This window comes from Talpa occidentalis, unplaced genomic scaffold, assembly GCF_014898055.3.
Source record: "Talpa occidentalis isolate TD23 unplaced genomic scaffold, MPIMG_talOcc4v2.1 talOcc4.12, whole genome shotgun sequence".
In the NCBI taxonomy this organism is placed as follows: Eukaryota; Metazoa; Chordata; class Mammalia; order Eulipotyphla; family Talpidae; genus Talpa; species Talpa occidentalis.
The window spans coordinates 20,307,825-20,335,146 of record NW_023601212.1 but is presented as its reverse complement, the minus strand read 5'-3'; the positions used below and the strand labels follow the sequence as shown (position 1 = coordinate 20,335,146).

At 45.6% G+C, this 27,322-nt stretch overlaps 1 protein-coding gene across 1 annotated transcript in view; it reads right to left on the bottom strand.

Annotated features, from left to right (window-relative positions):
* GRIK4 (glutamate ionotropic receptor kainate type subunit 4) overlaps window positions 1-27,322 on the bottom strand; it is a 399,878-nt gene that overhangs the window by 30,513 nt on the left and 342,043 nt on the right. The window contains 3 exon segments of the mRNA XM_054693152.1: window positions 1,399-1,572; window positions 5,256-5,365; window positions 18,585-18,698. Of these exon segments, the coding sequence (XP_054549127.1) occupies window positions 1,399-1,572; window positions 5,256-5,365; window positions 18,585-18,698 (398 nt within the window).

Genomic DNA, 27,322 nt, shown 5'->3' with positions numbered 1-27,322 from the left:
ACTAGGACTGGCCCTTCTGGGGAATGTGAGACCCAGTTCTCCATGCTGACCCACTCGATGATCTGATAATGGGTGAACACCTTGCCCAAACAGCTTAAACGTGACTGTATTGATCACTTAGCAGGGAAAACAAACACCCCAGCTAGGTGTTTTGCCTTGCTGCCAGCTCCAACCCAGCAGTTCCTCCAGTAACTGTCCAGATGAACTCTGAGCCTGGCTGCCTTGACCAAGGGTGGAAACACCACTACTTTTCCTCTGGCTTGCACGGGATGTGACGGAGGCGAGAGAACCAAAGCTGTGAGCTTTGACCTGCATCCACCAAACCCAACAGTGGGCTTTTAAGTGATGATGAGGAACTTGTACTCTGCAAATTAGCCTCTCCTGGAGATATCCATCCATCCATCCATCCATCCAGCTATCTATCTAGATATCTCATTTAATCATATATGAAGGATGAATATATATATTTTATATGAATATAAAATATATATATATGAATATATATATATATTTCATTTCCCACTATAATGGTCTAATAGAAATTATTTGTCCATACATTTATGTAGCACTTTCAACTTTTCAAAGACTTTTTCCACACATTGAATCATTCAATCATTGTCCCCCACCCTGGCCCAGATGAACCAAGTGGAGATGGAAATTTCGGGCAGAGAGACCAGATGGCTGACAGCCAGTGTGGTCAGAGGTTGGACTTGCTGTCAACTCACCAGGGAAATCCCATCCAACTCTGAGGACTAAAGAGGTTGCATTTTCCCACACCTGCTGAGGTAGGCAAGCCGGGCAGGCCTCAGAGCCAGGTGCAGAGACACAGCTCAAGAAAGCAGGTAGGACAGATGGGGCTGGAGGTGGCCAGGGCTTAGCTTCCCCCATGCAGGGACTTGCAGCCCAGGCTCTTATAAATTTGCATATAATTTTGCATAAATCTGCATATGCCTTCTCAAGCCCAGCCAGTCAACCTCAGGTCAGTTTCAGGTCAGGAAGTCATGACTGCTTTGCTGAGGGGACTCAAGGTCATTTTCTCAGGTCTTTCCCTTTCTGCCTGGGTTCTCCTCTGCATCTAGACTTCCAAGATGGACACCCACTGCCCCCAAACCTTCTGAGCTGGTGTGATTTATGGTTCTCTCTCTGGAAGAGTCAGGGACATGGTCTTTTGCCCATGTGAAAGGAGCTGGATGCCAAGAAAGCTGGCATTGCTGTTAGGGACATGGCATGTGGTCACTTGCTCGTGGTGAGGAAATTTTGAAGGGCAGAAGCTCTGGCTCTGCAACAGCAGCCAGGTGCTAGGGACCCTGCTACCAGCAGTCAGAGCAGGATTATCAGGGGACCCCCTTTTTATCCTCCCCACATTTGGCCCAGCCCCTTCTCTGCTGGGGATCTTACCAGACACCACTGACACAGCGGGTGGACAAGGCGCGAGGGGCGATGGTGGAACCCTGCTGCATGAAGCCCCCGACGGGAAACCAGAGGCTGTTGCCAAGGGAGTACTGGTTCACCAGGAGGTTGCACCGGCCCTGGGCACATGGGTGGGGGCTGTACCACTCGTAGGGGGTCAACCTGTGGGAGAAAAGGAACATGTACCAGTGCCTTGGAGGGTGAGTGGAAAGAAAGGGCTCTGCAGGCACCCAGGAGCTGTCCTTTCTGGCTCACCTTTGTACCTCACTCACTGGCCTTGTGGCCTTTGCTGGATGTGGATTTTCCCAACTAAAAAATGAGGAGGTTGGACTTCTCTGTTGATCTTCGAACTCTTTTTCTTTATTCAAAGCAACATTTTGATTTTTTCAAAATAAATTCTGATATGGAGCTTCCATATACCAAATAGATGAAAGTGGAACCCCCTGACTAAGAGTTGGGAGTGCAAAGGGATAGACAGCTGACAAGTAGCTTCTTCTGCCACTTTCAGCCCTGTGAAGGCATCACAGAGTGACCCTAGCTCCTCCCTACCACCACCCTAAGACACAGAAAACCCTCAGCTTGGAAAAGTGGTCCTCAAATATCAGCCAACATCAGCATCACTGAGAAGGCTTGTTAAAACACAAATTGTTGGGCCTCATCCCTCCAGCTTCTGATTCAGGAAGTCTGGATGCTGCCCACAAATCTGGAAATTCCTAGGTGATGCTGATGCCACTGAAACAGGGACCCCACTTTTAGAACCCCTGGCCTAGATGTTCCCTAAGGCCATGTGTGGTTCTCAACCTTGCATTTCAAACTCCCCTGGAAGCGTAACAAAAATGCCAATGCCAGGATCCCACTCCTACAGGTTCTGCTCTGATTTGCCCAGGGAAGCCCGGACATCAGAGGTAATTTTAGACTCTCGGTGAGTCAGCAGGCACCCAGGATTGAAAGAGCAGCCTGTCTCCAGGCCAGGGGGCAGCCTCCCTCCCCCATCCCCCTGGCCTACGCCAGCCTGTCTGTGAGCAGTGCCTCTGATGTCTAGAAGGCGCTTTCTTCCTGCCAGCCACACACAGGCTTCCTTCCTCTGCTCTCCTCCACCTTGGAGCCTTCTAGCTCTGCCCAGAGAGCCGGGTGTGAGCACGAGCAGAGAAAGCAGGTGCTGCGTGTTCACAGGGCGTGACCATCCTCATTGCCGGGCTCCTGTCCGTTCACTCAGCCTCATGTGCACTGGCTGTCCCTACAGTGTCGTCCGTGTTCCCACCGCTGGCACTTGTTCCTGGATCCACTGCCAATGTGTCCTCGTTGGCCCCGTGTCCTGAGATGTGTGCCTTCTCCCTATGGCCTGAAGAGCTGGCTGGCACTGGAGGTGCCTATTGGTCCTTGGAAGGGAGCTTCAAAAATACAGACTCCCAGGCCCCATCCCTAGAGATTGAGACCACTGGACCTGGAAACTCAAATTTAAAAAATCTCCTCCCTGGGTGATGCTGATAGTAGCTGGCTTGGGAATGGCTGCCTTAGATCAGGGGTTTTCAAACTTTTCCCTCTAAAATTATATCCAGATTTTACCCAAATAATACAGCTGACCCTTGATCAAATGGTTTTGGAGGTGCAGATGATGCTTTCTGAATCCGCGGCTGCAGAGACAATACAGAAGGTCAATAGAAAAGGGATTTGGGTACCTGTGGATTTTGGTAACTTTGGGGATTTGGGGGGTTCCAAAAGCCAGTCCCGTGCAGATTCCAAGGGATGACTTGGTATTTTGGTAAAGTTTTGGAGAAATCAAAAGTGATGTATCAGGTTTTTGACTGGATAGGTCAGCTCCCTTATTTCCCCTCTCGCTATATTATTCAAGGGTCAACAGAATTTAAGAGATAAAAGTGGAACTGAGCTGGATAAAGCTATGGATGCCCTACCTCTTCTCACCCCACCCCCACCCCCCATGGCAGCACTGGTGCCTCCAGGACTTTCATGCTTCTTAGAACCCAGGGTCAGCTATCATGTATATATATATACATTATATATATATATAGAGATAGATAGATACACACACACATATATATGTGTGTATCTATCTATCTATCTATATATGTATATATCATGTCATATCTATATATATGACATGTACGGTTAAAGCTTTAGTGCATTTTTTGGGAATCTTTTTGTTAATTCTGGATCCTGGGGTCAGGTGTGCATGTATGACAGGTAGGGAAGGAGACTTAAACTTTTCAGGGCTGATGAAAAAGCTTGAGGCTGCAGCCCACAGGGCAAAGCAGGCTTATGTGTATATATGTTGTAGCCAAGGTCTCAGACCATTTCCAGGCCCCTGAGATCCCCTGGGAGCTATGGCCTGCTACACACAGGGGCTCAATCACAGGGGGCAAGAGAGAATTACACAGCTGTGGGGCCAGGATTCAAGTAGGCAGTTTCCAAAAAGCGGCAGCAGTCAGACTGGTGAAGTGCAGAGGGGAAGTGTGGACAGCATGCCATCTCCTGCCTGGCTCGCCAGTTATCACTGACAACAGACACTTGACAGTGATGATGCCCACAAACTCAACAAGGAAGATGGCACCTGAGCGGCACACACAGCAGGCTTTGATGACTTCCAGGTTGTAAATGAGGTCTTTCTCTGCCAACTCTAGTGGATGACTTCCCTGAACTTGGCTTTGACCTCCCCTGGAAAGGGCAGATATTGGGTGATTGAAGGTCCCCTCGGTAGGGTAAAAACAGCTCTGCAGTTAGATTAGATGCCCTGTAGTTCTAACTGGATGAGCACACAATCTCCTGGAGCCATCAAATAGGTGAGTTCTTGGGAGAAGACCCCACCAGAAGAGTTGGGGTGCACACTGTAGAATCAGCTGGCCCTATCACTGTCCCCTGAAGGCATGCTTCTAGAGAGCTGGCCCTGACTGTTTCAGATGTTTGCCATCCTCAGTTCCTTGCTTCTGTACTTTCTGGCCTTCTAGAATGGCAAATAAACGCTGAGCAGGAAGCAGGGATTCTGAGTAATGACCGATGAGTCGCTAAAGCTTCTTCTGCTTCTGGGGAGTAAGTTGGCTCTCCAGAAACCCAAGCTGGTCCCACAAACAGCCCTCTCAGTGCACATTCTCAGAAGGCCAGAACTATGGGACGCTCCTCTGGTACCTCTGTGGGCCAGGACAGTCTCTTTTTATTGAGTGGAGGGGCAGAGTAAAAGGAGAGGCCTTATTCACCCCAACCTCTGTTCTGAACCATTTTTCTCAACTCTACTTGCAAACACCTCTCTCCACTCTGCCCTTCCACGTGGTTCCCATCTGACACAGTGCTGTGTTTTCACACCAAATACTGGCTGCAGAAGAGCTAGGTCCTCTGCCGGGAAGGCTTTCTCCCTCACTTGCGCCACCAAGGCCTCCGGTCCACCCCCCCACCCCCGCTCCAGATTTGCAGACTCTGTTTCTTGTCACTCAGCACTTTGTGGCAGATCCTGGCAAGGGCAGATGCCAGGGTAGCCAGACACATTGTGCTTAATCAGAGGGATCTTCCTGTCCCCACCCCCACCCCCTGGCTCCTACACAAGCAAGGGGCCCCAGGCCCCAGACTGGGCAGCTGGAGGGCAAGAGGCAGGGGACAGAAGCAAGTTCGAACAAGCTCACCTGTCCACGTTGTGCACGAGGGAATATGCTACTGGTTGGTGGGAAGCGCCAGGTAGACAGCTGGCAGAGAGCTGTCAGGTCTCCTATCCACTCCCATCTCTCTATTTTGGCACCAAGGTCTCACGCGCCCAGCTCGGCTCCCCACCCCCTCCCCTGCAGTTTCCTGAGGTGGACACGAGGTGGCGTGTGAGGACAGGGAAGGGGAGAGGAGAGTACCGAGCCACTAGGAAGAGGACGCAGCTGACCGCCAGATAGGCTAGAAGCATGAAGAGCCAGACGCCCGGAGAAAATGGGTCCAGGAAGGAGAAATAGCCAGGTCTGCGTCCCTGGAAACAGAGATAAAAGCACAATTCACTGTACATGTTCAGTCAAGGTGGACTCTTGGGCAGGGCAGGGCAGAGGTTTGGTGAGTATGGGTCTGGCTCTAGATAGCATTGCCTTGGGCTCTGGGTGATTGGTTTGAATGATACTGGGGCTTGAAGGTGTAGGGGAAGCCCACCCAGCTGTGATCTCGACAGGCGTAACAAAGATAGCCCAGGCCACATCACTTCCTGGGGTGAGGGAGGCTTTGTGCTAAGTAAGCAAATAGCCCTCAGTGCCCCGCAAATGCAGCCCCAGGTCCTCCAGGGTGGCATGTGTCGGCTCAGAAGTGCCTATGCATCAACGATGTCGATGTCACAGCAGCACCCCTCGTTGGCACTCAAGTCTTCTCCAAAGGATGCTCACTCAACAGGCAGCCTTGGCTTTCCCTCCACAGGGTGATCTCACACATAGTGAGTCCTTCTCGTGCAAACCTCAGCACGGTGCCATGAGACCAGATGATTATTCATTTTGTTGGTGAAGATATCAAAACCCAGGCCAGTCAAGGGATGTCCAAGGTTATGCAGCTGATAAGTGCAAGAGCTGGGACTCAAATGGACGTTTTCTAACACAAAGCCTGAGGCTGTCCCACGATGCTGTGGGAAAACCTGGTTTGTCCCCAAACGAAGGATGTGCTTGGCCAGAGTCGTAGGAGCCTGAGGGTGGAGCCAGGAACAGAAACCTGGGCTCCGAGCTCCCTATCATTTTCTGCAGAAAAGCAAAATGGAATAAGAAGCATCGAGTTCAACAATCTGCTGCAGTCTTTAGCTGTGTGTCTTGGGCAAGTCCGCACCCCTTTCTGGCTTTGACTGGAGTGGGCCAAGATCATGGGTGGCCTCCAAGCCACATGTAATCCACAGGCAACTCTGCTTTGTTTGCCCTGCAATGTTTACCCATATTGGATTAGTTGCCCACATTAAAACGATTGGGAGATGACATATAAAAATCCGGACTTCTGGCTAAAATGGGGTGAAAAAATGGGGTGAGCTGACATGACTGGGCTATATTTCCAATGGGTTGGAGTTGAGTGGGAGCTGCCATTTTAGAAAGTGCTTGCTCTCTCCTGCTTCCCGTTGCCACCTGGGTCTTGCTTCAGGTTTGTTTCTTTTACTAGGGAACGACTGGACTAGATGCTTCCTAAGGAACATTCTCCATTGAAAATGATATGCTTTTATGATTTCAGGTATCCAGGAAGTACATTCCTGGGACTGAAAAGCAATCATAAGCTCAGGGGTTCCATAAACAGATACTTTCCAACTCAAGGTCATTTCCATAATGGCCTGACCTACTGTGAATATCAAGGAATGTTGCTTTTATATGGGGTGTCCAGAAACACAAAGGGGAAATACCTAGGCCAATGCGGAGCTATTTCTAACCAGTTTTTTGAGATTTCATTATCCATTGGCAGCTAGACATGCAGAACACACTGAGGAACTTGAAGTAACACCGGCTACTCCCACTGCAGCATCCAGTGGTGGTGGTTCAGGGGAGGGGGAGAGTTCTGCAAGATCCTGTTGGAGTCAAATAGCTTCTCCTCATAGACATATTCCTGAACCACAAGGGGGTACAGCTGTACATTCTCACCTGAGGACACAGCCCAGCAGGTCAAAGAGCAGAAATAAATAGCTTACACTCTCTGCCAATGGGGTTATCATTTTTTTCCCTTTTGCCCTTCAGAAGTGTGACAGTGACCTCTAGGTGGTCCTTCATAAATTGGTTTCTTTGGGAACTCCCTGGTGGCCAAGGGGTTAAAATCTCAGCACTACTCCATGAGGGCTGCCATGGTGTCCCAGCCAGAGAGCTGATCCACATGGCACAGCAGATCTCTTTTGTCTCACCCCCTGCTCCCCTCAGCAGTGAATGTCAGTCTGCCTGTTCTGTTCCCCACTCTGTCTCTGGTGAATCCTCTCACCCCCCTGTAGCTCTGGCCTGTACCCCAGTTCTTTTACATGAAAATAAATAAAATCTTTTAAAAAAAAAGAAAAGAAATTGGTTTTCTTTCCCAATATGGAACCAGTATGGGCCAGGAACTTGATATGATGAATGAGAACTTGATACCAGCTGCAAGTTCTCTGCCTCACAGGGCATTCAAGCTTGCTCTGCACAGAGCACTCAGGGGATTTATTGGGATCAGGAGACAACTTGAGGCACACAGCCCAGTCCCTGGGGGAACAGAAGAGAGATGGGGAGAAAAGCCCATTTGAGCATGTCTGGTCCATCACTCTGTAGATTCTCTTATAGGAAGAAGGACTCAAGAGCAGCAGAATCAGAGTCCCCTGCTGGGCCTTCCCTCGTCCGTCCGTCACGGGCTGACATTGTCTTCACTGTTATCCTAAGAGCCAGTGGCAGACACAGGAAGACACAGAGGATGCACGCATAGAGTCCGGAAAAATATAAAGGAGCTGATCATGTCTTACCACCTGCTGCAGCAGAAAACACTAGCTTGTTCACTCCCTGGGTCCTTCCAGACCCCATGATTTCCATGAGCCCTGTCATACATGATTATTTCACTGTGTCTCTCAATTGAGAGATATCCAAAAGAAAAAATCTTTTATTGTTGCTTTCTGAATCTGAAACCCCATTAGATGCTCAATGTCAGAAATCTATACCTGATTATATCACCAGGAGTGAAATTGAGGAAAATGACAGCACTATTTAAAGCTGCCTTATTTGGTTATGGATGATAAGGAATGATGCACAGGCGTGGGAAAAATTCCTGGAGACTCAGGTTATAAAACGCAGAACATCACACAAACAAGGACCAAGACATAAAGCCAGCTCTGCTGGAAACCTATCAGTCACGTTGGCAAGGCAACATCTGATTCCACTTGTGATTGACTGACGCCAACCAGAAGAGCAAGGAATGGACAGTGATTTGAGATTTGGGTTTGAGCTTATACTGCCTTGGCGTGGGCTGAGCCCAAGCTGTTTATATGATGCCAAAGAGAAGTATGTTACTTGCAACACTCTGACCGCCTACCATTTTTTCTATGTGGAGGCTTTTGATTGCTTTCTTCCCAAAAGACACCCAAGTTACTACTGGCGCTTAGGGCAAATAAGGTATCATGCCACAGGCATTTCTTCCAAATAATAGGTTTTCCTTAAGCCAAAGGATCTACGATGGTGACACTTTTCTTCTGAAGAACTAATGCTTGCTATATTGATTTCAATACCCAGTTTTCCATATTTACAGATGGAAGAACTGAGATCAGGGAGGGGAGTGTTTTGCTCACATCATTGGCGATGTCTTCAGTTTCTCTGGTGCTCATTCATCAAGCAATGCCGTGGAGATGCCAAGCTCTCCTTCATTTAAATGACTGCTGTACCGCATCTTCCTCTCCTTTCTAGCTTCACAACTTGCTCCAATAAACTTCCTAATTAATCCCACGCCTCCTCCCCAAAGCTAGCAGTATCCCAACCTACTCTTTCTCGCTCTCTTAAATTACTCTTAAACATTTTTTATTTATGACCCATCATCATTTACTTGACTCTGTTGTATTTATAGGTATTTGTATGATTTATATGCATCTCTGTCGACTGCAAGTTGGGTTAGTTCCTCCTGGTGAATTCAACCACTTTGAAGGTAGATAATTGGTCATATAGATTCTATGCCCCTAACATCTAGGATAGGTCAAGCCCTGCAGATGGAATTGAAAATTAGAGAGCACCAAAATTAGAACTGGTGCCCTTGACTTTTGTACAGTGTTTCAGAATGAAACGTCCGAGCCAGCATCCTTGATGCTGTCTGATGGTGGGAGAGATCCAAAGGGCTGGATACCCACTAACCATGATCTTAGTGTGGTGAGAGCCTTTGAATGTTGGCAGTGGAGTTGCTCAGAGAGTTGCCAACTGCCACTACACACCCCTTGCATGTTGAAAATTCCTCTTATCCTTAAAAAGAACTTATTAATCCACTGATGCTCCATTCTATGTGTACCAGGAGAAATAACATTATAGGAAGAATTAATTGCTTTCCCAGAGTCTGAAGCCAAATGCAGAAGGATAACACAGTCAGGGAATACAGGTACAGGTAGTGACTGAAAACACGGATTCTGGAGCCAGGTTTCCCAGGGTTTGATCCTGGCTACAGCACCTATGAATTATGGGACTCTGGGCAAGTCACTTAGCTTTTCTTCACTCCCATTGCTCTTTGGTAACAAGAGAATAATATCAAATCTATCCCATTTTTTTTAAACTCACCAAGTTTAGACACAGTAAGGGCTGCATATGTGTCTGCTCGCTCCCTGTCTAATGATGGTAGCCATGAGTGAAAGGGGAGGGGTTGGTGGTGGGTGACAAAGGAGGCAGCCTCCTTTTATATGGATGCTCCCTCAGTGGACAAGAAATACTATTTTCTGTCCTCCAGTGACACACGTTAAAGATGCTTATAAGGAGAAAGTCATCTAGCTCCAGTCACTTTCCATAATTCCTAGAGTTTCTGTGAGTTACAATACATGCATCATGAGGGTTCCCCCAGAATTCCCTGGGAAGCTATTTGGGTAACATCAGGCTCTCTTCTGGAAAGATGACTGTTAGAAGTCATTGATCCAACCTTTGGAACTCAGTTCCCTCTGACTCTCCCCAGATAGACAGAGTAGGTCAGATGTGTGATAGGTTCTCCTATGTCTGTGAATGGGAAATGTGGAGTCTAGAAACCATTTTCTACATACAAACAAGTGATGTCAACTCTCTTCCTTCTCTACACCCCATTCCCTCTCCAGCAGAACCAATGACAAAGGCTCATCCTCTCCTCCAGGTGGTTTTTGCCAATCTTTGGAACTAACTGGCAATTGATAGAGAGTTACTTTCAATTCCCAGCTGGATCAATGTTCAATAAAACATTCTCTAGGGCTGAAAGATAAAAGAACACAATTTCCATGACTCCTTCTGGGAGAGGCAGAAGGAGGTAATTTCTTTTTGTCTCGCCCCAGGAACACTCAGATAGCCTCCCTCAGTGTGTCTACGATAGATTATCTGGATGATCATTGGTTTAACATGCACTTCTCACCTCAGACTCCAAGAGGAAAAAAGACATATGCAATGAATTCCTCTCCACACGAAACAACCAGATGGGTTTGTTGCCTGTACAACCCAGATGTTAACACATCGACTTTCACTTGGCTGGTTGGAAATCTGGTATGAGGAGACTAAGTACTATCTTGGCAATGACCTTGACTTATTGAGTGGCCTTAGCTGCCACTTTCCTTCTTCTATAAAGTGGAACAACACAAGCAATACGAAGGAGAAAAGTGAGACTTACCAAAGTAATGTTGATAAAACACCTTGAGCTTCTTGGAAGTGGAATGCTCAATAAATAACCAATATTAAAATTCTATATTTAGGGAGTCATATTTCCATTATATGGGCTATTATGTTACTTAGTGTTAAGGACTAGAACACTATTCATTATTTTCTGTTCTCTTATAACATAACAGAGTATTAAGCAGTATTAGAAATGATTCACTGGTTTGCTTAGAATTGTTCTCCATTTTTCTAGACAGTCTTTTCTGAAATGAAACAAACCTTTTTGAAAAACGGGTCATATATCCAGCAAAAATGGTGGGCATTAATTTAATGTTGGCATTTATTTCTCTCATTTTTAATCGCTGTCTGTTTTTTTTTTTTTTTTTTTAACTTTTCTTGAGAGAGAAGACACTAGCCAAGAGTTAAGGGGAAAAACAAGAACAGGGTATGAAACTCTCTCATTTGTCAATCAAAGGTATAGCAGGACATTATAAAGCAAAATTAGTAAACTCATATTTTCAGGAAAGTTTTAGATGCTCAGGCTGGTATAAGATCATAGATAGTATCCTCTGATTAGAAAGGATCTTGAAAGATCTATGCGGCCCTGACATAGAGAACCGTACCTATTATGCCATAAGGACAGATTGATGGAAGTGTATGGACTTGGAGACAGAAAACCTGGGTTCAATACCACTTCCACTATTACACCATCTTTCCTCTAAACCACTAGCTACCCCTAGCCTCAGAATCCTTCTGTATAAAATGGGAATCATAGGAACTGCCTCAGGAGAGGAAACCAGAAGCTGTCTGTGAAAACATGTCATAAATAAAGAGATGCCAGACAGATGTTAGTCAACACACAAATAACCTGGACATATACCCAGCCTCCTTGAATATGACACTGAATTTTTAAAAACATGATTATCCAGTTGGGGGTGATATGTGCCAAATGTTGGATCCCAGGTTGGCTTCTGGCACACTCTGCTGATGCCTTGCTACAGCAGTCAGTGTGTGCTCAAGGAATACAAACTTACTTTAATATTAGTCTGAGCAAAACATCATTAGGCAAATTGCTGCTGCAGAAAAAAAAAAGAGAAAAACTACATGATATCCTCTTATGTCAAATATAAATGTTTTTGTTTTTCTATGCTTTTCTCCCCTCCTTTCACACAGATATTTGAAAGCTCACCATATGCTTTGATATCATAAAACCCTTGGCTGCAAATGCCCTTGGGGTTACACTGCTGTATCACATACTGTACTTTTCAATAGGAAGAAATGAGCTAATATGACCATGAAGGCAAAGAGTCTTGAACTTCAGATGTCCTATTAGTTGACTCCTATCCTTGGAATGCCAGGGGACGTCCCAGATTCTTAAGGCTGGATCTCTATGTATGGCCTGAAAGCTTCTCTGGTCCCAGACTGGAATTCTGATGACTTCTCTGAGGGTGCTCCATTATATGTGGGATATGCAAGCCTCAGGGAAGGAGGATCAATGAGTTTGCTAGGTAGCCATGGCAAGGCCCCAGCAGAAGATGTACCTGGGCTGCCTGAAGCATCTGCCTTCCAATTCTTTTTTTGTTTGTTTTTGAGACCAGCAGGGTAAAGAACAAGAAAAAAAATTTAAAAGAAGACTATTTAGGTCACTCATCCTGCTGCCTGGAGTACTGGGTCTCCAGACAGACATTCAGGGTCCCAGGGCTCAATGCTGCCCACCCAGGAGCCATAGAGAAAAATGATGCTCATAATATCACCTGTTCCCGCTCCCCTTCTCTTGCTTTCTACTTTCCATACTTATCAAGTAAATATTGCATGTTCAGGTTAAGCACATTTTCTATACCAAAATATATTATTATAAATTTATGGTTTGACAAGAAAGCACCTTCTCCTCAATGGATCTCACATCAGGATCTATTTAAGGAGAGAAAGATAAATAAGTAATAATAAAATGCAGTAGATAAGTGCTTTGATTAGAGGTATAGACAGAGGGCTGCAGCTCAGAGAAGGAAGCAATCGGTGCCTTTAGGGGAATCACATTGAAGAGCAGATGCCATTTGGGCTGGGTATTGAAAGCTAGGGAAGAGTTATAATTTTTCCCCCTTTTTGAAATTGTATTATATTACATTGAGGTAATATTGGCATACAACACTGTATATGATTCAGAGGTTAGGCTCATACTCTTCAAATGTATGTTACCACACCATGCTAGCCACCATGGTACTCACAGCAGTCCACTGGGCCCCTTCTGCTCTTACTCTTACTTCCCACTCTTACCCTCCCCATCTGATAGCTTCAATTCTACAGTTAGGTTTCTAAGGCTTGTATTGGTTTGGTTTTATCTGTTCCTTTGTTTTGTTTCTCTATATTCCACATATGAGTGAAATCATCCAGTATTTGTCTTTCTCCTTCTGACTTATTTTGCTTAGTATAATACTGTCCAATTCTATCTGTGTTGCTGCAAATGAAGATTTCAACTTTTTTCTTTTTTAAAAAAGCGGAGTAGTATTCCATTGTGTATATATACCACATCTTAATCCATTCTTCTGCCACTGGGCACTTAGGTTATTTCTGTAACTTTGATATTATATGCTGCAATGAACATAGGAGTGCAGATATTCCATTGAATTAGTGTTTTTGCATTCATTGGGTAGATACCTAGAAGTGGGATTGCCAGATCATATGGTAGATCTGCTTTTAATATTTGGAGAACCCTCCATACTATTTTCCAGAGGGTCTGGGCCAGTCTATTTTCCCACCAATAGTGTTCAAGGGTTTCTTTTTTCCCCACATCTTTGCCAAAACTGATTGTTTCTGGTCTTCTTGATAGGTGCCATTCTCACAGATGTGAGGTGGGATCTCACTGTGGTTTGGAGTTGCATTTCCCTGATGATAAGTGATGATGAGCATTTTTTCACGTGCCCATTAGCCACCTGTATGTCTTCTTTGGAGAAGTGTCTATTAATCTTTCAGCCCATTTTTTAAACTAAGTTGTTTGTTTTCTTTTTGTTGAGTTATATTAGTTATTTGTAGATCTTGCCTATCATAAGGCTGGGGATGAGTTTTTTTAGGTGGTTGGGAGGCAATTAGATGAGTATGAATCCAGATAAGGAGGCGGGAAAAAGCAGACATGAGGGGAAAGCAGTGAACAGTATGGGATGAAGTGCCTGCAGCAAAGACCTGGAAGTGGAACAGGTAAGATGGGCTTTATTTTCCATGCTAAGAAGCTTGAACTTTGTCATGTAAGTGACGAGTAGCCAGTGAGTTATTTTAAGCAGAAGGCTGATATGATCACATTTATAAAATTTAAATAAATTTTAAAAACAACTCTCAGGCTGGAGTATGGATCCAGGTTGGACTGCAGTGGGGAGCAATTCATATAGGTTTATTAAACCTAATAGCTAATACTTCAGTGTGCATCTATCAGACACTGTTACAAGCATCTTACAAAGACATTCTCATCAAATTTGCATGACAATCCATTTTTACAGATGAAGAAATAGACATATATGACATGAAGTTAGTAAATGTCAGATCTGGGACTAAACTCAGGCAGTCTGGCTCCCGAGTCCATGATTTTTCATTCTGTTGCTTCTTAGTGAAGACTTATAATTACCATGTACCTTTGATGGGGTTAAAGTGATGGATAAGGAACAGCCACCTTCAGGGAGGATACAGACCACAGCAACAGTAGCTGTTCCTGCGAATGCTACCTTTGTTTGAGAAACAGTTGAGTTCATCTCAGACTCCTGCTCATCAGGTCTCTCTTGATTCAGTCAATTCAGATTTGTTCTATCCCCAGCTGACTTTTTGGTACTTTCCAAGCATACTGCCTCAGACTCAGAATGCACTTGATAAATATTTGTTGAATAAATGCATAAACTGTCAGTTCTCCTTAGTGTAAGCTATTCATGCCAGCACTCAATTTCTACTCAGTTTGGTTCCCTGTTATAAATCAGTTCTGAGCAGCCATGTGGCATGTGAGTATCTCAGTTTGGAGGCTAGAAGAGGGGAGGAAGCCTGGCAAGTAGGGGAACTATCCGTTTGGGTTATGCAGAGACAGACCAGTAGGGTGTTTATGCATGCATGCGTGTGTGTGTGTGTGTGTGTGTGTGTGTGTTTGAGTGTGTGTGTATGTGAGAGAGAGATTTATCTTAAGGAACTCATGTGATCTGGCTCATGTGATCTGGCTCATATTAAAGTGTCTACTGTAGGTCCAAAATCTGTAGGCCAGACCAGCAGGCTGGAAATCGGCAGGATTTCTACATGACAGTCTTGAGGCAGAATTCCTTCTCCTTTGGGAACCTTGTGTTTGTTCTTAAGATCTTCAACTGAGTAGGTGAGGCCCATCCACATTATCGAGGGTAACCTCCGTTACTTAAGGGCAACTGTTCATAGCTATTAATCACATCTACAAAATACTTTCACAGCAACATCTGCACTAGTGATTGACCACACATCTGGGTATCATAGTCTAGCTAAGGGGATGCATGAAATATCATATCTCAGGGAGTAATGCAGGAGAGCTTGTGCAGGTGTAGATTTGGGGGTGGTAAGAAAACATTTGATCCAATTTAAGATGTCCACAGGATTGGTGGAGTTTCATTTCAGAGAGCTGATATTCAGGACGGGTGCCCAGGTAATGAGAGCAGCCCAGGAGCTGATAGTCCCAGATGGTGGGTACCCTGGGATGAAGAAATAGACATGGGATGAGGAACCTGCACCCATGTGTTTCCTCAAAGCCCATTAGGTCATGAGTAGGGTTCTTGTCCCCTCGGCATTGGTCAAGAAATCCAGAGCCTAGTTGTATTGCCTGGCTGTAGAGAGCAGTTGTGAGAAAGACTGTGTATTTCTATTTCTTTTGGAAGCCCTGTGGGGCTCAGTTAGGAGGCAGGGGCTCAGGAAATGGTAGTGGCTAGAAAAATGCCCAGGGAGTGGGGCAGGTTAAATGACAAGAGCCCTGTCTGAAGAGTCAGGAGACCCACATTCCAGGCCCAGCCTTGAGTAGGGCTACATGTGACTTCGGTTTCCTTCTCTTTGAGATGGGAATCACAGAACCTCGTCTCTCTTCACAGAACAGTCCTGAGAACCAAACCATGAAAGGTGTACAGAGCCCCATGCGGGACACGGTGGTCAGAGGTCACAGAGGAGGGTGGCGGTCTTGTGGCGGAGAGAACACAGTGTGTCACACGCTCCAGAGTTGAACTCTGCTCTTCCACTTCATGTGTGGCCTTGGCCAGGGTCTTAAAAGTGACTGCACCCGTTACCTCATTACTCAACCAAGAACAAGACTATATTGTTTTCTATGGCCACCATGGCAAAAGTCCACACACAGGGTAGCATCAAACATCGATTGTCTCACACTTTTGGAGGCTAAGAAGTTCACAATCAAGTTGTCAGCAGGGCCATGTTCCCTCTGAGGGCTTATGGGAGACTCCTTCCTTGCCTCTTTCCTCCTTTTTGTATAATTAATTTGTCCGTTGTATACATGTCTATTTAACTTTGGGGTACATTTTTACTCCCTATAGGTACACGTTCCACTCACCCATCCCAAACCTCCCTTGTCCTATCCCCACCTCCCTCCTCCATTCCCACTGGTAACTAGTATATTTTTCACTAAGTCTAAGAATTGTTTTTGTTATACTTCGCCAGTATATGTTTTTTGGTTATTTCTATTCCACAGTTAAGGGAACCCATCCAATATATGACTTTGAACTTCTGACTTATTTCACTTAGCATAATTACCTCAAGGTCCATGCATTTTGTCCCAAAAGGCATGATTCCATTTCCTGTAAGAGCTGAGCAGTACATTCCATTGAGTCTATTTTCCACAATTTCTCTACCCAGTCATCTGTTGTTGGGCACGTAGGTTGGTTCCATGACTTGGCAACTGTGGGCAGTGTTGCAATGAACCTAGGGGTGCATAAATCTCTTCTATGTGTTTTCATACTCTTTGGGTAAACACCCAGTAGAGGAATTACCAGATCATATGGGATTCTATTTTGATTCTTGTAGATTTGGTAGTTGCTGGCAACTCCTGGTGTTTCGTGGCTTGTGGATGTATCACTCCAAACCCTGTCTGCAATTTCACATGGTCTTCTTCCCCACGTGTCTGTGTCCAAGTTTTCCTCTTTTATCAAGACGCCGATCACTGGATTAGGTCCTACCTTAACTCACATGGTCTCATCCTAACCTGATTGCTTCTGTAAGAGGCTACATTCAACTAAGCCACATTCACAGGTCCTGCGGCTTAGGACTTCAATGTATCTTTTGAGGGGACACAGTTCAAAGTGTAACAACAAGCCCACATTCAGGGCCTGAAAGAGCACCCCAGGAGGTGCTCAATGAATGGAAGTTATCATCATTATGGAAGAGGAGGAGCAATCCAAATCCCCCTTAATCCACAAACAGACACAGCAATAACAACATCGACTATGACCAAATCCTCACATTTCTTTCTGTCTTAGCCTGGGAAGCCTGTGATTTTGATGCTTTCTCTCCTCCTAGCTGATTCGGCCTCCCTTCCCAAGTCAGGCAGTGATCACAACGGACAGCGAGGTCCAGCACAGGAAAGACTCTCTGAGCAGCCTGAGTAGGCTCTGTGACAAGGAGATTTTCTCTGGAGAAGCAGGGACACAGTTACTGCACCCGTAACTGTGACCACAGCTGTGAGTCCAGGCTGAGGTTGCGAATATAGACAATCCCTTTTCTCTCAGTTGGGATTTCTTTTTTTTTTAAAGAGGTATGTATTATTCATTTATTTATTTGTTTGTTTGTTTGTTTGTTTATACAAGCACTGGGTACAGTCAGAAGCGCGGGAGGGTGAGAGAATTCACCAGAGCCAGAGCGGGGAGCAGAGCAGGCAGAAGGACTGAAGTACACTGCTGAGGGGAGCAGTGGGCGGCAGGAGAGGTCTGCACGCCATGTGGGACCCTTCTCCGGTGGCCAGGGAGCAGCTGGGGATCGAACCGGAGCCGCAGAGGCCGCAGGCAGCTTCACAACCCAGCGCTCAACCGCTGCGCCATGAGGGAGGCCCTCAGGTGGGATTTCACACCTGCGAAGGCAGGTTATCTGGAGGGTCAATTCTTCAGCAGGTACGTGGGATTCCTTCTCTGGAGGGCAGTCTTCTGGTGCCAGATTATGTACTGGAAGATGCCACCTTAGCTTGCCACTGGTCATCTACAGTGACTAGAGTGTTGGGGAAATCCACATAACAGCCATGCACTTAGTTTGTTTGGAGAGATGCTCTTCTGGCTCAGTGGCTCAGACAAGGTAAAGCCAACGATGTACTGGCAGTGCAACGATTAGCCACTTGGTGGATGGGATACAGCCAGGGTTACTCTTCTGGTGCTCCCCCATCAACCATATCTGTCCTCGGAAGTGGGAAGTCATGTCCACCCTCTGCTGCCCGCTCACAAACTCATGTTAATACTCTCTCTAGCCAACCTAACCAGAGAAGTCTTTTCTTCTTTTAAGGGATGCAGACAAGGGAGTGGGCCCGGTGCAAGTGACATTAGATTATCTGCCCTTTATTAAGAGAGGAAGGAGACTACATTCCTCACCAGACGCAAAGCTTGGAGAGAAAAGAGGGGGATCTGGAAGTCGGTGAAGTCCTTGAGAATGTTGGGGTGACTTATCCTGGCTGGGGGTCAGCACTGACCAGTGAGGTCAATCACCAACACACTAAGTGTTGCACCATCACTCCCGGCCAGCCCTATACAGTGAGGCAGAGGCAATTTTTACTGAAAAGTCTGCCAGTGTGACTTTTCCAGGCTTCTTGTTTGCAAGTCCGTGCAGCTGATGGGGGAAAAAATAGCCCAGCATATTTGCATTTAAGTCTTTAAATCTAAATATTTCTGTGAGTCAGTCATTATTACCATATAACTCAGTGTTTGCATGCAAATAACTTTAATGATATAAATGCTTATAAAATAAGTCTCTTACCATATGAACTCGGTAAAGAATGCTAATTCCTAGAGTCATGAATGGCTTCGAGAAATCAATCACCTTCTCCCGTTCAGCAGTAATGGTGAGGCCAGCCACAGCCAGGTCTGCTTTCTGAAAAGGAGAGCGAGCCCATCAATGGGGTGGCGATGACAGTTGGGGGACAAAGGGCTGGTAATCAGAGATCATTATTACTGGAAGTTACTCTGGTTTGGCTTCTCTGCTTAGGGAGTGACTAAGTAGTCTTAGCATATTCAAGATCGAACAATCACTTATGGAAGGACATCGATATTGAAGCTAAAGCTCATGTTCACTTGGGGTTAGGTTCCTCTAGATAAATAACTATACAAATAAGGGGCAATCACTATAGACTGTTCAGAGATAGTCTCAAAATATCCTAGGGGAGAGATTCGGGAAGGGAAAATCGATAGGTAGAGCTCCTGGATTCTCAATATTAAGTAACATTAAGCAGCATTTTTAAAAAAAATTCAGATTAATTTGTTCAGTCGACAAAACTTCTCTGAATCCTGTGTGGTGTAAGATACTTTGGTGGGGTTGGAGGGGTTACAGTGAAAATTAAAAACAGTCAAACCACAGCAATTAGAAACAATCTAGTGCCCCCCATTCACTTCACAGTGAGGAAATGGAGACCAAGAAACTGACCAAGTGGCCCAGCATCGCAAAGCCTGTCCTTGTGGCAATGGGACTGGACCGCTGGCCATTCACAATGCTGTGAAGGTTGAAATTTAGGTGCCACAAGAGAAGTAAAAAGGAGGGTCTCTTTCACGCAAAATCACTAGAGTTTATTCTGAAGAGGTTTCCCTCTTTCTCTCAGTCCCCCACATTGCACCTGAGTGCTCATATCTGATGAAAGTATGTCATGAATTAGGCCTTCTGGGAAGGAGGTGCTATAGGCTTTCTCAATACACCTCTCTGGCAGGAAGCTCTCTCTGGCAGGTCTGTTGCTTTCTCTCTTGTATCTGATTTCAATCCATCCTGATGCAAAGCCAGCTTCCTTCCTATTAGTCTGCTGCTCTGTACATGGAGCAGTGGGAAGAGCCCACATCTGGGGTTCAGTTCTGGTCCACACTCTGGCCCAACTAAGCCAGGCCAGTCATTTGACTTCCTTGCGTTTCCTTGACCTCACACAGGTGAGGGGCTATGAGAGTACAAGGGTCTTTCCCAGCAATTTTCTAATGGTAATTCTCGAAATGTGGTCTATGGTCACCTGCAGGGTGTATTAAATTGTGAATTCCTGACTCTCATCCCAGACCCCCTGAATCAGGCTCTCTGTTCTCAAGACCTGAGTATCAATGTGTACGAAGTTGCTGAGGTGATTCTGACTTAGACTAATATTTAAAAACCATGTTATACAACCGAGGTATATAGTTCACACTGGCTGCCAGCAGTTTACATTCAGCTTAGTTAACTGCTTCTTTAATGCTGGTGGGTGGTTTGATGAAATGAAGAAAGAAATGGGGAAAAGTGAAATGCCTAACAGTCTACAAACAGACCAATCAGTTTGGAATGTGGTGATTCCTAAATCATTGCAAAGAAAGTAGGGAGATAAATATACTGGCCATCATTTTGCACACATGGGAATTTATAATTCATGTGCAAGAAGAACACATACATCCATTGGTAGAGGTGGGTTTCAACATCTGAACCCTCAAGCCTCTATTTCCAACTCATGTTCCATCTGCTGAAGCCACATGATCCAGAAAAGGTTCACAAACTCGGGGTCTAATAAAGGGAAGCCAGGCTTAAAAGAAACTAGAGTGCAGATATAAGAGATTTTAAATAAAAAGTGAAAAATGGGAATGATTCATTGTGCTCACTGTCTTTCTCCAAGAGACTGTTGATTACTGTTAGCAAATGAATGAGCCTTTGGGCGAGAGAGTGCAGTTTGATTAGAAGATTGTTAGTACCTCCGACTGGGAGACTCTCTGAGGGTTGTCTGGGCCTCTCAGAACCTCACCCCCTCAGCAACTTGAGGTCTGAGCATGAGCACAGGGGGAAAACGGCAGCCACAAAGGCCCAGCAGGTACAGTGCCAGCCCTATGTGTGGGTTTACCACAAATGGCAGCCAAGCCCTGCCTAAACCTCAGGGAGACAAAAGTTACTGTGTTGGAATGAAGGACTTAAAGAAAACATTAGGAACACTTAATTATGAAAATGAGCAAGAGGTAAATACAACAAGCCCTTTCTGGTTAGTAAAAATAGATTCAATTTGTTGTCATCTTGCAAAATTAAATACTCACATACCTTATATATAACATTTTCAGTCCTTTGTTCATACTCAAAAGTAAGTTTAGTAGACCGATACCACAAGACTTTACAAGAATGTTCCTAGTAACACTGTTCAAAATAGCAAAAATCAAACAAAAAATTGGAAACAACCAAAATACCACTCTGCAGAATGAACAATAATGTGATTGAAAGAACAGAAGGTAAATGAACCATAGTAACACATTCCAGGGAGAGCTACTGCTAATAATGTGGAGTGTAAAAGCTGGTTCTAACACCTCTACACCTGGATACATATTCAAGAGGAAGGAGTAAGTATCTTCTCCAAGGCACACGTACATATATGTTCATCAGAACTTCATTCAAAATACTCCAAACCTGGAAACAAGCCAAATGTCCATCACAGGAGAATGTAGTATATTTAGGAATATACTAAATTGCAGTATAGACCTACCATGGAATACCACATCACAATGGAAATTAATAATTACATGAAAAATCAGGGATGAAACTCATAGATGCAAACCTTAGTAAAAGAAATCAGTTGCAAAGGACAACCACCACATATAAATGGTCTCATTTAGGTCAAAAATAATAAAATTAGGCAAAACTACTCTTGGGTGACAAAGATTGATTTCTTTTGCTGGGAGGAAAAGCTAGGAGGGGGCATGAAGGAACTTTCCAGGTTTTGGAAATGTTCTAGACCTTGATCTGGGTAGTAATAGATGCATTGATAAGAATTCATTGAGTTGAACATTTAAGACTTTTACACTTACACTATTTAATTTGTACCTTAATAAATTAAAAAGACAAATCCCAGAAGTCAATAAAATATACCCAAATTAGGTAACCAAAGTCAACAACTCTATCTTTAAGTTTCTTTTCCACATCCCCTCACAGCTTTCCTACAAAAACAGCAAACTTTGGATTGAAAGTTGGAAATCATTTCACTATTTATAAAAGTTGGCCAACAAAGACATTATGATAAAACAATTCCATATGGTGAGAAAGCTGGAAATGGACAGCATTGCAGGTACTTTCCTGGATACAAATAGAACGACCACACTCCCGGGAGAGGGTTTGCCTCAAGCTTGGACATTTCTGTCTATTTACAAATAGACACCTGCCCAGTCTGGCCATGCAGAAACACCACTTTATGTGAACATGCTGACTCTACTGCCCCCAGCCTGTCCGTCATTCCTTTGTCCGGTGAAGAGGAAGTTGGGGGCTGGGAAGGAGGAATGACAAGGAAAAGGGCAGTGACAGGCAAAAAGAAACCATGGAGGTTTTGTGGTGGTTGTTTTTTTATGTTGAATTGACTCTCTATAGAACAGTAATTTTCTACCTTGGTTTGGATGCTTCCTGGGGTATCAGCAACGATGTCAATGGATCAGGCTCTTCCAAAAGAACGTGCCTTCATTTTATTTTACCTTTGTTAAAAAGACATTATGCTATAGAGCCATCTTAGATGAGGAGATAATGTGCCATGAAACCAAATTGACAACCAAAGGAGGCTGGGATGCAAAGGTTGCTGGTGTGGGAGGAAGAAGGGTGACAGCCCTTCATCCGAGCCCTCTGCTTCTCCAGCCACTCGAGGGGGTCTGTGTTCTCCAGTGTGAAGAGCAGAAGACAGGACATGGGGAGACCTGACTGCCCTCACGGCTGGGCCACACAGTCATGTGACCTTAGGCAAGTCACTCTATTCTCTAACCCTGAGTTTCCTCAACTTTTAAAAAAAGGGGTCATTCAGATGCCCTCTAAGCTCCTTACAGCTCTAAAACCCTGTCTCCATTTTGCCTGGATCAAAGAGGTTAATTTGCCCTTATTTTGCTCGATGTGATACCCAGCAGGATCAAATGCTACCGAGTGATCCAGGGAAATGAGCTCTGAGGAGCAACCACCAACAGAGACGCAAGGCAGGGGCAATTTATTTTAGGGAAGAAAATCCAGATAGGCCAGGAAGCCCCATCGGGAGAGAGCAGGTCTGGCGGTACAACCAGGGGGCTGGGAAGCCAGCGAAGGTTGGGCTCCCAGAGCCAAGGTTAGGGTCTGTTGGAAGAGCAGTAGGACAGGTAAAGGGGCATGGGCAGAGTTCTAGATGCATCCCGATGTTCCTGGTTGTGTAGAGTGTGTGTGCATGTGTGTGAGTGTGCAGGCACGCAATGATATATAAATACAGCCCCTTCTTGAGAAGGACCCCTCTCTTCTCATTTCTGATTGAAAGTGTTCTTTGAAGAGCTTTGTGTTCTACCTCTGAGAGATCCCCTCTTTTATCTCCTGGATGTCTGTGGAATTTACAAGGGGTGGGCAGGCTGGAGCCCTACTGGAGGTGACTTCCAAAACACACTATCCTTTGCCTTATGGAGTTCAACAGGGGTCACGCCACTGCCACCACTGCTATAAAAGCCTAAAGCCTCTGCATAGCCACTGCTCTCCTCTTGGAATCTGGGGCCTGGCTGGGAGGAAGGCAGGGGGTGCACAGCAAGGCTCTGGTCTGCATCTGGGCTCCGAGCATGCTTCCCTGGAGACCACCATCAAGGAGCAGTCTGGTGGCAGCACCAGGTCCAAGAGAACGGAAGCAAAACCTTCAATTCCTCAACCTCTTTTCCTCCTCTTCTAGACAATAACTGCACCTTTTCAGGCAAAAACCAATCCCAGTACCTCTGAGGTGACCTCCAGCTGCCTTGACCCTGCTTCCATGTGCCTGGCAGCCCCTTCCTTACAGAGCCAGCTAATGAGAGGATTGAAGGGTGAGAAGGCCATATCTCCACAGCTGCTCACTATCCTCTGGGACTCATTTTAGTCGGGTATGGCAGGGGGCACTGCCCACCTATCAGTATGCCAGGGTAGTGAGAGGCGATGTGTGAGGTCGAGCTCCGTGACTATATTCTGCAGACTTCTGCCGGGCCAGTAACATGGAGGTGGGAGAGTGGGTGGCTGAGACGTGAGACTCTGTTATTTAGTTGCTGTGTGACCTTGGACAAGTCATGTAACCTCTCTATAGAGCCAAAGTTTCCGCTTAAAAATAGTAGCTGCTTCCTAGAATTGAGACAATGCAGGAATAGGATCAAAATGGGTGGAAAAAGCACAAGGGACTATGGTGACAGCACACGGGTGAATTGGTGGTGGGAATTTCACGGGGACTATAACCGAGATGATTTCGCATACGTTGTACAAAAATGAAGAACGATATAAAAACATATATAAAATAAAAAATATAATAAAAATAAAAAAATTCTGAGCATGAGACCTGGTTCAAAGTAAGTATCTAACACGTTTGCTGTCAGGAGGAGGATGAGGATGAGGATGAACTTGATGATGACAATCCCCATAAGGCACAGCTTAACCCATGATGAGTTGTAGGAACATCTGGGACCCACAGCCCCATCTACCTCCACGCCAGGCTGGCTCTGTTCACGGAGGCCCCTGGACACCTGGCTTCTGGTGGCCTTTCCCAGGTAAGCTGGAACTCACACAGTGTGACAATGTGGTACGGCTGCCTGTCTCTGAAGAGCCACGTAGGGACTCGCTTAGGCTTCACTCTGCCATCACTCAGAAAACTGAAGGAAACATTGATCCCCCCGATGGGCAACCAAACCCAGTCCTCTTCATAGTCTCTTTCTTGTTACCTGATTCTCCTCTGGGGAGCATGGTTAAAATATCTCCCCAGCTGCCTTTGAATTCCTGGATCCACCATGCTATCTCTGATCAGCTTCCAGATCTTTTTTCACTGGCTTTTCTACACTGTCCCCATCCCACCCCAGCCCCCAGTTTTCCGTCCCTCGGGAGGTCGACTGCTCCTCCAGGCCAGCAGCTTTCCGTTTCTTTGCAAGTCACATCTGCACAGATCATGTTTCACCTGCTGCTCGGGCCCTGTGGTGCCGCCCGTTCTTGGCTGTCATTTATTTAACTCTGTAATTGTGTTACTTAACTCTGGAAAGCTTTGGGAGGCTACAGTTGGAATGAAAAAAAGCGACACAGAATGAGGTTGTAGTGAGCATTCCTGGAAACCTTCATTCCCAGGTAATTGTCTCTGGAGATCCCCTGTACATAGAAAAGGCTTACGGAATTCCAAGCAAGGCCAGATCTGAGGCTATGAGAATGGAGGTAGGAGGAATGGGGGAGACTAGCGTTATCCCCAAACATTCAGATAGGAAGGAGCTCCAAATCCAGAGAGCCTGGTTTGGGGGGAGGGAGAATGTGCATGAGACTCTGGCTGAGGATGACATGGGGCCAACTGAGGGCATCTGGTGTGTGCTGGCTTCTGCCCTCGGATGTGGGATCTCAGGGTAGGCAGGGGATGTCTACAGCATCTACTGCCTCCTCCCCAGTGAGCCCCTCCTAGTTAATGTTCACTGTGCTCTCATTCTTTTTATTGACTCTGCCCTGCTCCAGGCAGTGGGCAGGGCGCTGGGACACAGGAGTGAGCAAACAAGGCATGGTCACTGCTGGGAAAGGGTTTACAGACTATCAAGATATAGTAAATGTCATCAGGGAATAATAAGTGGCATCATGAGAAGTTACAGCAGAGGATTGAGTCTGGGAGGCCCGTGGAGCCTTCCTAAATGAGACTCGAGTCCTATGAGAAGGCCTGGGATAAGCATTCCCAGTTGAAGGCACAGCATGTACCAAGGCCCTGAGGCAGGTGGGGGCTTGGTATATTCCAGGGACTGGAAGAAGGCGAGTAACTGAAGTACACCAGGCTGGGAAACATGCTCTAAGAGGAGGTTGGCAGAAGATGCAATGACTTTAAGAGTCATTGGAAGGCCCTAAATTATTTTAAATAGTAGATAGCCTATAGGATCAGATTCATAATATTAACATGGTTAACACTTATTAACACAACTGACACCTGCGTGTCAGGCACTGAACTCAGGGCTTACAATACTCCTAAGAGGTTGATCACTATTTTACTCCCATTTGACAGTTCAGGAACCTGAGGCACAGAGAGGTTAAGTAATTCACTCAAGGTTGCACAGTAAGTAAGTGGCAGAACCAGGATTCCAACCTGCATCCTGAACCTGTAACAAAATCAGTTTACTCTAGTGAAGAAAAAAGATTCAAGAGAGAAAAGAAAGGGCCATCCTCATTTTTATCCTCACTGTGCCCTCCACACAGGACACTGGCATCCACACTACCACTCCACCAAAGTCGTTCCAGCTGATCATTAGTGGCCTCCCTGTTACAATGTTGAAGGGGTGCTTTCCAGTTCCTTCTTGCTGAACCTCCTGACCGCCACGTTTTTTTTTTTTTTGTCCCTGCCTGGCTTATGTGAATGACCCTAATGCCAAGAACACATCTGTCCTGATCTCCACCTGCTCTACCTTGTGACTACATTGTTTTGTCTCATTGGCACCTAAACAAATTGGGTTCCAATTCTAGCCCTTCCAGCTACTAACTGTATAACAACAGGGAGGTTTTGCAGCTTCTCCAAACTCACTTATAATAATCACCAATTCAGGGTTGTTACGAAGATAAATGAGATAATACAGATAACACACAAAGCATAGAACCTGGCATATAGTAGGTGCCTAAGAAAATGTTCCAGAATTTCCCCCGGTGCCCCTTTGGCCAATCTACCTGACTTTCAAATGCACATTGTACTTTGCTACAGCTCCGAGCCTCAGTTTTCTCACCCATAAAGTGAAGCATAACAACAGCCCTTACCTCATGGAGCCTCTGTGAGGATTAAATGAACAATCCATGCAAAGCCTATCCCTGCCACAGAACAACTCTTGGGGAACCTCACTGGCTCTTACTATTGTAGTTGTGTGTCTGTTTTAGCACAGTGACGGATGCATACACAATGTGATCCTGATAGGCAATGCCATCTAGGCTTGTGATACCCTAACATTGGCATGAAGACAAAATCCCAACACATTTCTCAGAACACATCCCCCCTGCTAAGAGATGCATTACTGAACTGTTGTGGTAGCTCCCATTAGATTATTATAAGAGGATCTCCAAAAGCCTTAATGTATATCACATTTTAAAGTTGTCATTGCCTCCTTTTAGAGCCAAAGCAACTGAGGCTGAAGGAGATTATTAATCTGCTGAAGTGTACAGAGCTAGGCTATGGAGAAAGCTAGAGCCCCAGGGCTCCGCACTCTGCTTTCTTATGGCTGCTCCTGTTCATCATGACTTTCCCTATGTGAATGCACAGTAAGTCCCTAATGAATACCCAGCGCAGGGTATGCCTGTATGCAGAAGAGGTTTCATCAGGGAGCCAGAATGTTACAACCAGATTCAGGTCATGCTCCTGACGCGGTTGATACAGTTCATCCTCCAGCCTGAGGAAGATCTGAGGCCTAGATTCTTGCTAGAGGCTTCCTTTCTCCTCTCACCCTCTTCCCAATTTTCTTCTCTTTGACACTTTGGACAGTGTGCCCAGGAGGCCGCACCCTCCAGGCCAGCAAGAAGAGGGAGAACAGGCTCATGAAGCGGCTTCCAAATTCTCCCCAGTCTTCAGTCTTTTTATGCTGCACAGAGGA